This window comes from Metopolophium dirhodum, chromosome 1 (assembly GCF_019925205.1).
Source record: "Metopolophium dirhodum isolate CAU chromosome 1, ASM1992520v1, whole genome shotgun sequence".
NCBI classification, from domain to species: domain Eukaryota; kingdom Metazoa; phylum Arthropoda; class Insecta; order Hemiptera; family Aphididae; genus Metopolophium; species Metopolophium dirhodum.
This window is the reverse complement of record NC_083560.1, coordinates 101,872,271-101,888,864: the sequence shown is the minus strand read 5'-3', so window position 1 is coordinate 101,888,864 and position 16,594 is coordinate 101,872,271. Positions and strand designations below refer to the sequence as shown.

The window sequence follows — 16,594 nt, the reverse complement described above, 5'->3', positions numbered from 1 at the left end:
CAAAAAAAATTGTTAATGTCAAATTGGGGGGGGGGGGGGGCTGGGGTAACGTACGTCTTAAAATTACAAAGAGGGATCTATGTTATTTCATTATTCATATTAATTCTTGGACTCAAATTTTAAAAATTAAATTTGATTTGTCATTTTGGAAAACTAAAATGTAAGAACAATTGAAATTGTAATTAAAAAAAATATAATTTTTATCAATAATATGGCTGATAAGTTTAAAATATAATTGATTTTCTTATACTTCTATTAGACATTAACTGTCTAACATATTTAATACATTAATCATTTTTAATAGATGTCATTTTTTTTTTTATTTTAGGTTTTACATGGAATGTATGCTGCCCGAAATTGTGGATCCACTTTATCCAAAAAGGATGTTAAAGTCAGATATCAGAGAACCACACAGAATAATACATGCTAATGCTGAGCAAAAAAAAAAAATGTAATTAAAATATAGAACTATATAAAAAACAATTATATTTAGATTATCTGATTATAATATATTTATATATATTATATTATTAATATAATTTTAATTAATTATACCTCAATTTGATTTTTTTATTTAAATAAAAAATTAGGCAATAGGTAATATTGTAGTTTTTATTTAATTTTATTTTCTATTAAATTTTCAAGTATTTTGACTCGGCCAAAAAATTTAAATCGACATCTATAAAAAAAAAACAAAAAAAATCGAATATTTCAAATGCCTATAAATAGCAGAAAAATTAACGAAATATTTTTAAAAAAAAAATCATGTAAAGAAAATGTCACTTTAAACAACTGGTAGAAGTTTCAAATTTCTATGTCTTATACTTTTTGAATAAAAATAAATATCAAAAATCGTTTGAGGCTAAATCGTTGTTTTACGTGATTTCGTAATAAATAATAAATTGTTCATAAAAATTTTTGGTGTTAGTCCGGCAGAGTTTTTTTTACAGATATTCGAAGAAAAAATTATGGACAACCTGGTACCAAATTTTCAAATCTTAGCTATAAATACTTAAAATTTTATGAATTTTCAACTATAAAATAATTTTTAATTATATTTTAAAAAGTAATTAGGTTATAAATATAATTCGAGCTATGTTGAATAAAAGATTATATGCTGTATGTAATGCAAATATTATTTAAGTAAACAGGAGCTTTATTCAAGAAATGGTTTGTGACTTGCGCTAGGAACAAGCGCGCCGCATGCTAGTAAAGTAGTACGGAAAGTACAGAATTCATAAAAAGTACATGGGTGACAATATTTACGCAACGAGTGACTGCGTTGACGCTAAACGTTCTATACGACTGTCTGTGAGATAATAATATACCTCTCCCGCGACTACGACGCGCGGACCCAGTCACGTAGACAATGGGCGTGGCTACGGCCTGCCGAGACGGCAGCGATACGGCGAAGAACGCCATCTATCGAGCGTTGTATACGTTTCACTTTCTGTGTAGCGTCCTCTAAATACTTTTATCGAATACGTCCTGTGTGTGATATAAAATACGACTGCCGGCGAAGCTCATTCGGTATTTCGTTATTGGGTCGACGGGCATTGCAAAAAAGGTGCTTATTGTGCTAATTACTAATAATTTATAAACAGGGGTTCGTAACAATAGCCTACCCCTATTACTACGGCTAAAATCATTCGAGGTGACTAACCTGCTAGACACCCAAAATAATACTGCGGCTATATGATTTGCATGGACGCCCGAATTTTTTTAAATTTTTTTTCACGTAATGTCGCGTTTTCGGCGGTAGTAAAGAACGTTGTCAGCGATCCGACGCAGTTGGATTTCATAACAGCTGATGCCGTGACCCGGCAGTCCCACATTGTCCGCTATCCGATGAAGTCGGATTGCCTACCCGGATAACTGAGGTGACTGACCTGCTAGACATCAAAAAAATCGCGGCGGCTATATGATTTTTTTACGGAATTTCGAATTTCCGGCGGCATAACTCGGGCTACCACGTCGAACCATGGTGGTCCTAACCTTATCACAGTTCCTTATCACCAGACCTCCTTATCACACACCAACCGGCTCGAGACCGACACCAGACCAAACGACCACTGCAGCTTCCGACATCGGTTACAACTCTTCGCCAACTTGGGTGGTTTGGGGGTCTCCCCCAGCGACGCTCGGAGAGCTAGTACTGTATAAAGTATAAACACTATAGTCTATTATTTAGTTTTGGGTTGGTAAAAAATTAAGTATGATAGCGTTGTATAAACAAAATAACTTTTTTTAAAAGTGTGTTTTAACTTAACTGAGTTAACCTATAGGGCTAAAATGCACTTTACCACCACATGCAAATTTTTTGATTTTGTTTTTTTTGGAACACACTTGTTTTAATTATTTAAGAACAATGGTACAATCATAATTTGTCGGTAGGACTTGGTTTTGAAGTTATGACCTTTGGAAGTCAGCAATTTTGCGTTTTTTACGCATGAGCGCAACGCTACGTTTATCGTGTCTTTTTATCGTTGTCCGAGCGCAGCGTAGCGAGGGAGTGCAACGCTATCACATTATGTGCTTTTTAACATCTTTGTTTAATATCGAGGCCTCGCAAGGTGGTTTTACACAGCAAATTGGGAGATATTTTTGATTTTTTTGTCCGAGCGCAGTTGTGATTTCACCATCATTCTTAAGTCGTTAAAATACGTATAAAAAAAATTTGAAATTAACTATAGGCGTTGCGCGCGACATTAAAGTAGTGTGGCGCGCATGCGTATAAACGTAATAACCCAAACTTTGGATGGCTCTGTTACGTACCCACGTATTAATTAATCATATATTAACTATGTACAGCGCGCCGCACGTTTCTAATAATATTTGACACTATAACTAATAAGGCAATTAGTATAGTATAACATCCCACTGTGCATCGTGAAACACGGACCGTTTCCTATACATTGTTTTTGAGTTTTATTGAAACATAATTAAACAACGTCCCTCATACGTATTAAAAATATTGCTTAATGCCGGTAAATGTAAGTTGTTTTTGTAACTTTTCCGGTAATGTTTGAGGTATATTTCAGAAAACTGTTTTAATACAAGTTCATAATAAACGTGACAATGCTATATATTTTGTGTTTCGTGGAGACTATTTAAATTATATTTATGGTACATAAAAGGAACGGTTCTAAATCGTATATAGAAATTGTTATTTTTAATTTTATTGTTGCTATATTATATAATATCGGATAATTGGATTTTGTCGTTTATTCTAATTATAAATATTATATATCCCAGATAACTAGCTTATATCGTGTTTTGTAAACATTTATCAGTAATAGAATATCATCCACGCACTGACTACCGCCAGTCTGCCAGGCGCAGGCGGCTGATAGTCTAAAGTCTAAACTCCAAGTCCACCACGGGGCACAGACGAAATACGATAATATTATATAATATAATATACTAATAAACCAAAACACGACTAACGGGCAACAAAGGAAACTGCCGCTTAGCGAATGACGGTAATCGAATTCGAATAATCGATCATTATTTTTCGTGCTCCCGACTGTAGCGTAACGGCTGTAACGACAAAGCGAGTACCTATGCGACAGATTACACTTTATTTACACGTGATAAAATAAAATATTTATTTTATAACGATTTTACAGTCGTCCGTCGACAGTTGATCATCCAGCATAATATATTATCACATCGGCTGACATGAGTGAGTCAGAAAAAAATGTGGATGTCAATAAGGTAAGATAAGATTATTGTGAATAATTTAAATACCTATATATAAAATTAATTTATGGTGACTATATCTATATATTAGCCATTATATATTAGTGATGTTGTTTTCAATATTATATTACTATTATTATACTAACTTAAACCGCATTATATATATAAATATCTTATAAATATAATTTTATATATTATAGCTATATTGTCTATTTGTACTCTTCACTATATTATCTATTGAAATGCCTGTAAGGTTTTGGTTTTCGCAGAGGACTATAATATTTATTATTATAGCTAAGTAACTATAGCAATACCTATAAGTCCATACAGTACTATATAACATTAATATATTAATATAAAATAATGTTATATACCAGATATTTTTATAATTGCTCTTTTTAAAACTGCAGTATTTATTATATATGTTTTATTTTTAAGGAACATTTTGAAGGGAGCATAGATGATATATTATAAATAGCTAGGTATATGTATATATATTAACTATAATAAATAAGTAGCCAGTAGGTGAAGTTGTTTTTGGTTAAATGTTAATGCGTAAAGTTTGACTCTTATTAGCCTTTATAAGGTATTGGGTACTTCGGTAGAATAAGCATTGTTTGAGTGTAAGGTATATAATGAAGGTTAGGTTCTTAAAAAAAAATACCTACATAATAATTACTATTATTATTATAACTTATTCAGCTGTTTCTTATATAAGTTATATATTATATTTTAATATGATTTTATTTCAGTGGTTTGTTGTATACTTTCTTAATGATAGTTTGCAAGGTGCTGATGCAGATTATTCAGTGATACCAAAATCCTGGTTAACTGTAGTTGATCAAAAGTATTTTTGCAAATGGCCCAAAACAAAAAAAGTTACTACAAACGTTTTACACAAAGGTGAAAATTTAACAGAAAATACATATAATTTATTCTCGGTTAATTTATGTTTCAACGGAGTTCCATTTGGTAAATATTAAAGTATTATACCTTGTAAGAGTTGAAGATTTTAACAACCTTATAATATCTATAATTTTAATACCTAATAATTATATAATACTTCCATTGTAGATAATTTTGAAATAGCTCAAAGGAAACTACAAAATATTATGGATTCTGAGTCAGAATCTGGTATAGTTCATTTAGGGAGAGGCAAAAGAAGAAAAACTAAAGCATCTCATTTTGATGAATTGCCTTTTAACATGATAAGTTCAGATAATGGTAGGCATTTAAAAATAAATATTCGTTATTATGATTTTAATGTATAGATTTAATTTGTTAAGAATCAGATGATGGATTTTCAAAGAATATTGTTGGAAACGTGTTCAATATTAATTCTCAGCAAAATCATAAAACAAAGAATGATTTAAAGATTCATGATTGTTATCAAAATTTAAATGTTTCTCCTGTACACGACGAGGTAGATATAAGTTTGTGTAGTTTTTTACAATGGAAAAATATATTTTAAACATTTATTTTAAAATATTTCTAGGCACCAAAATCTTATACTATTTTAACACCCAAGTCAAGTCAATCAGGATCATCATTAATTAATAATCGTCAAATGATTGTACATAATACCAAATATGATAACAATCCATCTCATGAAACTAACATTTTTTCAGATTCTACTACACAGTTCGCACCTAGTACATCTAATACATCTCATTTAGTTGGAAAAGGTTAACTTTAAATTTATTAATAACTACTCTACATTTCATTAAAACTTATTTTTTATAATTATCTATATTATATTACAGAGTTATTTGCTTCATCTCATTTACGAACAAACAATTCTTATGAAAATTGTTATTCCCAGGCCAGATATGATAATGTACCAGAAGTTACTAGTCTTAACGCATCTATTGCATCTCATCAAAAAGGTTTCTTCTTTAGTATTAACTTTTGTTTAGGTCTGATGCATAAATTATTAAATAATAAATAAAATTTAAAATAGTAATAATTTGGATCCTTCGCAGTGCCTGCAATTACATTGGATGACATTTATAAAGAAGTAGTTAAACAAAATATGTATTATGAGAGTATTAACTCAAAACTGGATATGCTAAGTCTGCAAATAAAAAAACAGGAAGTTAGTAAGGAATATTCTATTGAAGATTTTAACGAAATAATACAGTGCATTCCTTTGAATTCGGTTGACATGCTTAATAGTATTGAACAAAAAATTAATGATGATAGTGGCTTATTCAATACTAAAATGGTAAAATTATATGTTAAAAATATCATAAACCTTAGTCTTTTAATAATAATTAGTATTAACTATAATAATGTCTGCATTTGATAACTTCATACTTGTAGAAAGCTTATATAAGTGTTATTGGAGGAACATGTTGTAAAAATCATATAAGAAGAATTTTGCCTAAATTGTTCACCGATTCATTTGCAATTCATTGTTCGTGGACAGGCCGTGGTCAAGATGGAAACCTAAAAATCTGCGATTTAGCTTTAACAAAATTGTTGAAAGGTACTTGGTGATATTAGTAAAAAGTATAAATATATTTTTCTGTTTACATTTAATTTTGTTTTGTGTTTAGAAGTAATAAAAATAAAACAGAATTGCACAGACATAGAATTTGAAAAGGTAATTCAGGATTGGTTTAGGACTTCAAAGACACGGTTTGATCGTGCTAAAAAAACACCACAATGATTCTAAAAGGTTATAATTAAAGACCGGATTTAGCATATTATGCATATTCATATTTTTATAAGCTATTACATGCAGTAAATGGATTTTCATCAATCATAGTTAAATAAATAATGTTACAAATTTTTATTTTGCATATTTTTGCATATTTCGGGTACAAGTGCATATTTTCCATAAAAATGCATGTTTTTGCATATTACGTATATATTTAAATATTTTTATTTAATTTTATAACTGTATGTACCATTATTATACACAAATTTGTTCAAAACACAAAAATTGAAAATATTTTTAAAAATATAATAGGCAGATTGTATACTGATTTTCCCGTCGTATAGTTTTATCTTATCTAACATTATCAAGTTATCGACTATCGTTTATTTATACTACAGAACACAGACTGACAGACTAACGACTGTAGTTCGAAGTGTACATTCGGCAATAGTCAACGACGTCAACGTAGTTCTAAATAAACACATATTAATTTTATATAACATTGTTTGTGTTTTTAAATTACAATGCCAAAGTTTCCAAGTTCAAAATTACCATCACTTAGAAAATGGGTTGAACCGTATAATAAATCAGGTGAGGTTTTAGGTTAGAAATATTTGAACAAGTTACAAATGCTATCAATAATCTTTCAGAAAATGAAAATAGCGTATTAATTAAAAAAAAATGTTCCGACATTATTAAAAAAAACAAAGGCCTGCTAATTTTAAAAGAAATTTCTAAAATACACCAAGGTGAGAATGTTGACTTAAGTTCTTCTATCAAACACTTTTCCCCGGAAATGTTGTCAAGTTTTAAATATGCACCCATAACAAGTGTTGATGTGGAACGAAGTTTTTCTGCATACAAACATATTGTCACAAATCGCCGTCATAATTTAACTGAGATCAATATGGAACATATTATTGTTACTTATTGTTTTTCCAATAATAAATAAATTATATATTTTTTATCACAATCATAAATTCATAAAATATATTGTATATAATATTGTAGTTTATTATTTTTTTTTCATCATAAATGTTTTGATTTTATAAATTTTCCATAAATAAAAAGCTGTAATAGGTAATAAAAATTTATTTTGCATGTTTTGTGATATTTAAGTGCATATTTTCGTCATAAATGTTTTGATTTTATAATTTTACCATAAATAAAAAGCTGTAATAATCAAAAATTATTTTGCATGTTTTATGATTTTTAAGTGCATATTCAGAACTTTTTAAGTGCATATTTGCATGCATATTTTAACATTTTAAATGCATATAAATCCGGTCTTTGGTTATAATACTCATCTACCTATATAGTTATTTTAATAGTATTTTATAATAATAGTAACAATAATATTGTGCAACAACTTACTAATTAAGTTATATTTGTGTATTTATTATTTTGATTAATAATATAATATATTAATTTGAAATTTCAGACTATAAAACCTTCTATAAGACGCGTTAAAGAAATTGGATTACTTTCAAAACGACAATTTGGCCGCCGTCTTTTAAAATTTTCATCAAAATTACCAAAACATTCTGATGTACAACTTCTGCCTCAGAATGACCTTACTGAAAATCTAAATGTTGAAGCTTATGTACCAGATCAAGTTGACAATACCATCTTTCAATCAAATCCTCAAAATGATATTCATGAAAATGCTTCAGAATTATGTCCAACTTATGAACATCAGCCCATCACAGATCAAACTTCAATTATTGATCAGGTACGGAATTGGGCTGTTAAATTTAATGTCACACATAACTGTGCCAATAGTATGTTAAATATTTTAAGATCTCAACAAATTAATATACCAAAAGATATAAGAACTGTTCTTAGAACTCCTAAAACCCATTTACAAACACCTATACAGAATGGGTCTTATATCCATTTAGGGTTTGATGATATGGTATTTCCAATTATTATTAAACATTTTAAATTTATAAAAGATTTAAAAATTCTTAAATTAAGTTTAAATATTGATGGACTGCCATTGTCAAAATCTTCAAAGAGCAATGTGTGGCCTATTTTACTATCAATTATAAATGTCCCTGAGCTTCAAAAAATTGTAATTCCAGTAGGAATTTACCACGGTTTAACAAAAAAACCTGGTTCCGTACAAGAGTTTTTAGATCCATTTATATCGGAATTAAAACTATTAATCAATGACGGTACTAATATTTGTAATCAACATTTTGTTTTTGAGTTGGATCAAGTAATATGTGATGCTCCGGCTAAAGCGTTTGTACTTAACGTCAAAGGACATAATGCCTACTTTGGGTGTAATTCTTGCATTGTTGAAGGAGATTCAATTGACCACCGAATAGTTTATTTAGAATTGAATTCACCATTGAGAACTAATGTTTCTTTTAGAAATCATGATAATGATGATTATCATAAAGGACTTAGTCCATTTGAAGAACTTCCTATTGACATCTGTAATGTTTTTGTAATAGATTATATGCATAATGTCTGTCTTGGTGTAATGAAAAGACTATTACAATTTTGGGTTAAGGGTAAAAAAGATGTAAGACTAACAGATCAAGATCAAGAAATTGTTTCTTGTGATTTAAAAAATTTAAAAACATGTTGTCCCTTCTGAATTTTGTAGATTACCGAGAAGTTTGGATTGTATAGAATTTTGGAAAGCTACCGAATTTCGCTCATTTTTATTATATTCAGGCCCCATAGTTTTAAAAAATCGTTTGAGTAAATTGCAGTACTCTCATTTTATGCTTCTTCATTCAGCTATCAAAATATTAATTTCAGAAAATACATGTCAATTGTATAATACTTTAGCAAAAGAATTACTATTTAAATTTATTAATGACTATTCAAATATGTATGGTTATACTTTCATTACATATAATGTACATACATTAATTCATCTACCAGAATGTGTGAGATGTCATGGGTCCCTTGAAAATTATAGTGCTTTTAAGTTTGAAAATTATTTACAAGAGTTTAAAAAATATATTAAGTGTTCTAGATATCCTCTGCAAGAATTATATAATCGTATAAAAGAAAAACAAAGTGTATTACTTTCAGATGATGAAGCAAATAATTATGTACAATACCCTTTACTTATTAAAGAAATTTTTGATTGCAGTTATCCTAATTATAAATCATATGCAAAAATGTTATTATTTAATTGTTTTTTGATTAATATAAATTCATTAAAGGACCAATGTTTTATGTTATCAAATAATAATATTGTGGAGGTAAAACACATTTATCAATGTATGTCTACTAAAAGTATAAAGCTACATGTTTCTCAATTTTTAAATCATGTCCCATATTTTAAAATACCTATAAGCTCAAATATATTGGGTACATTTTTAGTCAAAATAAATTATTATTCAGATCTATATGAAATCTCTCACACTGATATTATGTATAAATTTTACAGGATACCCATTTCAGCAAACGAAGCTATTTTTTTAACTTTATGCCACAATACATTTTAATAAAATTCTTAAGTATCCCCCAAAAAACGTATATAATTTTAAAAACATTTTTTTTCTTTTTTTGTTTTTTTTACTTTATTATTTTTGTTTTATATTGATATGCATATAAATCTAGATAGTATTACCTTGTATTCATAAACAGTATTATGTTATGGTATATAACAAATGCTTATATTTAAAAAGTATTTGATTTATGTTTTTTTTTTTATTAATTATTATGAAATGTACACTATTTTAAGTATATTGTCATGTATTCATAAAAAGTATTATGTTATGGTATATAACAAATGTTTATGTTTAAAAATTATTTGATTTATGTTTTTTTTTTTATTAATTATTATGAAATGTACACTATTTTAAGTATATTGTCATGTATTCATAAAAAGTATTATGTTATGGTATATAACAAATGTTTATATTTAAAAAGTATTTAATAAATTTAATTTCAATTTTCTTAAAGCTTCCGTGTTTATATTATTAAATATTTTATTGCTTTATCAAGCTAGTATATATTTCTCAACTGTTAAATCATGGATATTGTATATTCATATAATATAATAATTAATAAGAGGTATAAAATACTAGTCATATACTCAAATATAGTGCCAAACTAATTCATATATAAAATGTAATAATTAAAAGAAAAAATGAAAATATTCATGCATGACAAATAAGATATTTGTATTAATACTGTAACATTTATTTTATGTTTATCAGTAACAGAACTGTGATAAAATGTAAAATCATTTCTTTTACATAACAGTTAATCAGCATAGGTTTATAAACAAGAAACGTTTTTTCTATGTTTCAATAATATATAACTAAACCAGTAAAATATATGGTATATTAAATATTCCATTTAAGAGGACGCTACACCAAAACGTATACGCGTGTAACGGCCGAGAGAACGCGCTGTTAAGTGTTTTCGCGATCCGCATGCACGCGACGTTTAAGTCACGCCCACTACCCGCAGTCGGCGGCCGGCCGTCGATTGTGCTCAGTCGGGACTTCGGGAGCGACTTTCATTATTCTATGAACGTTCGTCTAGGACGTCTCTCATCATTATAAAATATGTATACGTAAATGCCGCCGTATTATTTTAAATGTCCGCGCGTACCCATGATCTATTGATTATAATTTAAGTCACTGCTTACCTTAATATATTATGTAGCATTGTATAGATCGTATAAACTGTATAACATAGCTTGATTTGTATTTATTGAATAACTACTTTTCGAATATAATTAAATAGAAAACTTCTATATTACCTATTGCCTATTGGTAATCATACGTAAATTCTTTTGGAGTAGATACAATATACATACCTATAATTTTTTATTTAAATAAAAAATCAAATATAGGCAAAATTTATTAAAATTATATTAAGACCTAATATATATTATATATATATATATTAATATATAATATAATATGATAACCTAATATAATATATTATACATTTTTGAAAGTTATACTGCTTACCTAAATATAATATGTAGCAATATATTATAGATAGTAAAAACGGTAATACAACATAATATATTGACTTTTAGTTATCGCATTATTACTGATTCAATTATAATACAAAGAGTAAAATATATTTATTGTTGAAAAATATAAAATGCATCAATAATTCTATGACCAGAACTGCAATAGTATTTATAATATATTCATTATTATTATTATTTATTATACATATTATACAATCACTCCTAACTTTTCGCTCACAACCATACTTACGCGATTGTATTTATCTCGTTATTACTTATTAGATACCTACTTCATGATATATAATATATTAATATAGTATTATTTACTATTAGGTAAGAAATAATAATGAATAATACCTAATAAATAACCTAAATACCTAACCCCTAGTCTCAAATAAATTAATATTTCTAAATACTTATCTAAATATTAGTTTTCTTGTAGGTAAATGTATTGAGTATATTTTAAGTATAATTTTGTATAATATGCCTATACCACATATAATTTGTATAGGACAGTTTTTATTATAACTAATCATACATTTATTTACATTTTAAATAAATATTAAAACCATATCACTTTTATAATTATATTAAGATTTTTTAATTTTTTTCAACGATACTATTTTAAATCTTTCTTGCTGTTTTTCTAAAATGTCATCCGGATCCCTGATATCACTTATTAACAATCTTTTGCCATATAAGGGATCGACGAGTTCAGGCAAAAGACAATTTAAATAAAACCTAAAATACAAATTCGTGTCATATTCAATTAAATTAGTAGGACTGATATTGGTACTTTAAACTACTTACGACATTAATTTTTCAGACATATTTTGTATCCAAAATGTATGATCATAATAAATTTTTTCTACAGTGGTCCACTTTTCAGTGTATACTACCAAATAGCATAGTTCACGTTTAGTAATATGCAGTTGTCCAATAACTTGAAAATAATAATTACTATTTTGTTTTACTATGATCGAAGAATCTTTCATTATCCAATTTGGGAGCTGTAACATGTGTTATAAACACAATTTCAACTGTTATCTGCAGTACATAATTACCTATATATGTATTTCAGTACCAACAATTTTAGATTCTGAACGGAGTGATGAATATATTGATTTTACAATGATGTGTGGTTCTTTCTATTTTTGTGTCTGGGGACAACATTTGGAGCAGTAATAGTGCTTCAATCTTACAAATCAGGGGGGGGGGGTTGTTTCTGGTAGCAAAGTGAATGTACGATTTTTGTAGTGATTGTATTTTTACGATGATAAAAATTATTGGAAATAAAATTATTCATATTACCCATCACTTACAAGTTTATTGTTGAAAGCTTCGATTAGACTTTCTGAATTACGAGCATTGTAAGGACACTTAATTTCTATTATGGCATTTTCTCCAACTAGACCATCTAATTAAAAAAAGAATATTTAAATGACTAGAAAAAATACATCTATAATTTAATAAATAATTATACCTGGACTTGCTGCCAAATATGGTAGATCAGAATCAATAATAAGACCACATGTTTGGACGTTCACGTTATACATTTCTTCGAACTTTTTCCGACCTTTCGATTCCATAACATTACCATAGGTTAGTTGTTTTGTTTTGGGATTTGGTGCGTATAGCAAGCTATGGATTTTTTTCTTACAACTAGTGTAAGGTCGCATTTTGCATATCGTGCCAAAATTTGACGCTGTGATTCGAAGTCTTCTTTCTTTAAACCAAAGAGAATTATTACTTTGATCTCTTGTACAAATTTCGATCTCAATTCTATCAGCCTCATTAAGTTTTTGTAAAAATAAAAATTTTTTTTTGTCATAATCCTCTTTGATCATTGTATCGATTAATGGTTCAGCTAACCCATAATTTTGATCCGCTGCTGTACATTGAGATCGGCTTTTGAATTTTGAGCTAGTATTGTTAGAAAACAATTGTCGTCTTTTTAAACAATTGGCTCTTATACGTTCTACATTTTTTAAATATTTTTTGCCAAATTTTCCTTTAAAAAACAGTTTATAGATACAGAATAAAACATAAACACATTAATGTTATACTAGACAGTTGGATTTACCTGGGCTTATATTTTGCATAGTCTTATGAACCTGCCTAAGATACTGTTTTGAATTAAATGCAATTACAGCAGCTTCAACTCTAGTGCTGTAAGAATTTTTTTGTGAAAAATTTATTCTTTTTCCAGATATGTACTTATTAATAACACTATTAAAAATTTCACAAGCGTTATTATCAACATCCGATAAAAGGCTAGATGCGTTGCTAGTAAGTCGAAACAGTATTTGATTTATTTCTCGTAATAAACCACACTCTTCAGCCTGCGGTACTAAATTTATTTCACCTTCTTTTTGTCCAAGACAAAAGTAAGTTGCACAATTCGTGTGTTGGCCTAATCTATGATAAATACTATTAGCAATATCCGATCTGAGTTCTAAAAATTAACAGAACAAATTTAGTGTTAGTAATAGATTTTATTCGATTTACGAGTATATAATATTATGTACGATAAAATTGTTATAAACTTGACAATTTAATACAAGGATTCTCATAATTTTCCACCACATTAATTTTAAAAAAAAGTCTACCATAAAGCTACATTCATTTTCTACGAGGGTTTGAGTTTGAATTATTTTGTAGACATAATATATAGGTAAAATACAATCTCCACTCAGAAAATAAAATACACAAAAATGGTCTTAATAACTATAAATAATTAGTCTTTTATAATAAACCTGTAATTTGTTGAGCCTTAGGTAAGTCTTGTTTTTTTCTAAATTGTACTGCCTTGGTAACGTCAGAACGAAATCTTAGAATTTGAGATAAAATAAATTTTCTCAAATTAATAGGAAATTCAGTTTTATTTGCTAAAGCTGTCATTTTTTGACCGAAATTCCTTAGCAAATGGTTTCGACATTCTATTTTTTCTATAAAAAAATCTGGTCCATATGGCAATATTTCATTTAATTTTTTTAACACACTGCTATCTCCGTCTCCTATAACAGCGAAAAATATAAAAAATAATGTTTTTTTTTGTGTCTAATTACAGTTTTTGGAGCAGAAATAATACATTAATTCTCGACTTTAGCACATTTCCTTTTAGAAAAGTGAATCTATTGTTTGTACTTTAAAGAGGTCATTTTTTTTAAATAACCAACATTTTACAAAATAAACAATTGTGGAAGAATGGGGGGGGGAAGTACCCTTATTATCTACGTACCTACCTATTAATTTATTATATTTGAGACCATGCATTTCAATGCTGCGTGAAAAACCTTCAACCACTCCATCTGCTTCCATTGCAGTGGAGGCCTTACTCCAATTTAAAAAACATTCGTGTTCAGATGGTTTCTCATTTCGATTCGATGCTCTTTGACAAACAACACAGTACCTATTTCTTATTCCTACAAATAAAACTTTCCTGGTTCTTTTCCCAATAATAGTGGCCTATATAATATTGTTTTAATACAATTAAAAATTGAATACTATATAATAATTTGCAACTTAATTTAAACAATTATACTTTCATACCGTTCCTGATAAAGCATTGTACTTGGACTTATAGCTACGTTTCGACCATTGGCCATCAGCGATAACTGTACACATAGGTATACCGTCCACGTCAACCTCACCATTTTCTAATGCCATCTGTCGTTCTTCGTCTCCAGCCTTTTGCATTTCACTCCATGCAGTTTTTTGTACAACCAAATTAATACAATTTTGCATTTTTATGTACGTCGTATTGCACATAGTAGGTAGTTCAACTGAAGCAGAAAGCTCCGTTAACTGTGCGTATCCTATCCCTTTTGTTGTAATATTCAATATTTTATTAATTACTATTTATTTATACCATATTTTTTAGATTCTGAATGGAGTGATGAATGTATTAATTATACAATGATGTGTGTTTTTTTTTTATAAAACGTTTTTAAAAACGGAAATTTTCACGCAAAACCAGTTTTTGATAAAATTGAATTTTTAATTTGGCTGTCACTCAAAAACTAAAAACTGTATAAACTTGAAATTTTCACCAAATGTTTATATTGGTTCACCTATACATCGTATAATTTCTGAAAGATTTTGAGGTATTTTGAGCTATTTATGGACAGTTGACATTTTGGATTTTTCTTTTTTAGTTTAACTTATAGCTATTAAAAAAATCAAAAATCGTAAGTCACAATTTTTTTTATAACCGTAGAAAGTTAAAATTTTTACGAAATATGATAAAATTGCGAAAATTTGAAGTTATTTTGTAGTTGAAAATTCATAAAATTTTAATTATTTATACCTAAAATTTGAAATTTAATTACAATAGGTTCTCCATACATTTTTCTTCAAATACCTAATAAAAAAAAAACTCTAACGGGCTAAAACCACCAATTTTTATGAGCGTTTGAAATAGGCATTTTAAATATTCGATTTTTTTTTTTTTATATAAATGTCCATAAAGATTTTTTGGCTGAGTCAAAATACTTGGGGACATTGAATAAAATGTCCATATAAATTAATCTATGAGTGATTCAAAAATTATCAAAATACATATAGGCTCAATTTTTTTTATAAGCGTTTGAAATTCAAATATTTACTATGATTACGAGCGTTTAAATTAAAAAAATTATAAATTCACGCGTAAAAAAACGATTTATTATCAAACGGTTTTAGATATAAAATGAATAAATAAAATATCCTAGGCTGACAATTAATCGTCTCCGTTCAGAATCGTTTATATTAGTATAATGTATAAACCATTCATTAACATACCTGCAGCGATACTACCATTAACTAAAGATTTGTTAATCGGTATGTATGATTCTTTTGGATTTTCTGAATGAATTATACTTTCAATACTACAAATTTGACATTGAAATTTAAAACTTGAAGTATACCCGTTTCTAATTTCTGATTTAAATATCATATCTAAAAATGAACAATCAGTACCACCACTATGACGATTTTTTTTTATTTGTTCAAAAATATAAGCTATATCCACTATTCGTCTGCCTACTAAATTCCTAAATATAAATATACATTATAAGTAAGTTAGATGGGCAAGACAAAAAATAAATAACGTTATACATACTCGGAAACAATTGTGTCAGATGTAGTGTTGGAAATTACGCTAAAATTATGAGCATCAATATTCTGTGCAGTTACAGTATCACTATACAAACATTAAAATGTATGATCAATATTATCATTTATCAATTATAGTATTATAGTTACAATGTTTTTAATATAGATTTATT

The 16,594-nt window shown here is 27.9% G+C and overlaps 2 protein-coding genes across 2 annotated transcripts; both read right to left on the bottom strand.

Annotated features, from left to right (window-relative positions):
- Nucleotides 1-11,917: 11,917 nt before the first annotated feature.
- LOC132948948 (uncharacterized) lies at nucleotides 11,918-12,346 on the bottom strand. Its single transcript, XM_061019665.1, has 2 exons — nucleotides 12,138-12,346; nucleotides 11,918-12,068 (listed from the first exon to the last, which is right to left on the bottom strand). The coding sequence occupies exons 1-2, from the start codon at nucleotides 12,344-12,346 to the stop codon at nucleotides 11,918-11,920; spliced, it is 360 nt and encodes a 119-aa protein (XP_060875648.1).
- A 199-nt stretch (nucleotides 12,347-12,545) lies between these two features.
- On the bottom strand, nucleotides 12,546-16,513 carry LOC132936519 (uncharacterized). Its single transcript, XM_061003259.1, has 8 exons — nucleotides 16,429-16,513; nucleotides 16,110-16,360; nucleotides 14,880-15,151; nucleotides 14,573-14,795; nucleotides 14,084-14,344; nucleotides 13,411-13,782; nucleotides 12,811-13,338; nucleotides 12,546-12,744 (listed from the first exon to the last, which is right to left on the bottom strand). The coding sequence occupies exons 2-8, from the start codon at nucleotides 16,261-16,263 to the stop codon at nucleotides 12,635-12,637; spliced, it is 1,920 nt and encodes a 639-aa protein (XP_060859242.1). The 5' UTR covers nucleotides 16,264-16,360; nucleotides 16,429-16,513; the 3' UTR covers nucleotides 12,546-12,634.
- Between the last annotated feature and the right edge of the window lie 81 nt (nucleotides 16,514-16,594).

Bases quoted from the DNA above. Each gene is read 5' to 3' on its own strand.
- LOC132948948 (XM_061019665.1), bottom strand. From the start codon at position 12,346: ATGTTACAGCTCCCAAATTGGATAATGAAAGATTCTTCGATCATAGTA. The intron at 12,069-12,137 runs GTAAGTAGTTTA...TTTGTATTTTAG, and splicing joins ATGTCTGAAAAATTAATGTC to GTTTTATTTAAATTGTCTTT.
- LOC132936519 (XM_061003259.1), bottom strand. From the start codon at position 16,263: ATGATATTTAAATCAGAAATTAGAAACGGGTATACTTCAAGTTTTAAA. The intron at 14,796-14,879 runs GTATGAAAGTAT...AATATTATATAG, and splicing joins ACAATGCTTTATCAGGAACG to GCCACTATTATTGGGAAAAG. The intron at 12,745-12,810 runs GTATAATTATTT...TTTTTTAATTAG, and splicing joins ATATTTGGCAGCAAGTCCAG to ATGGTCTAGTTGGAGAAAAT.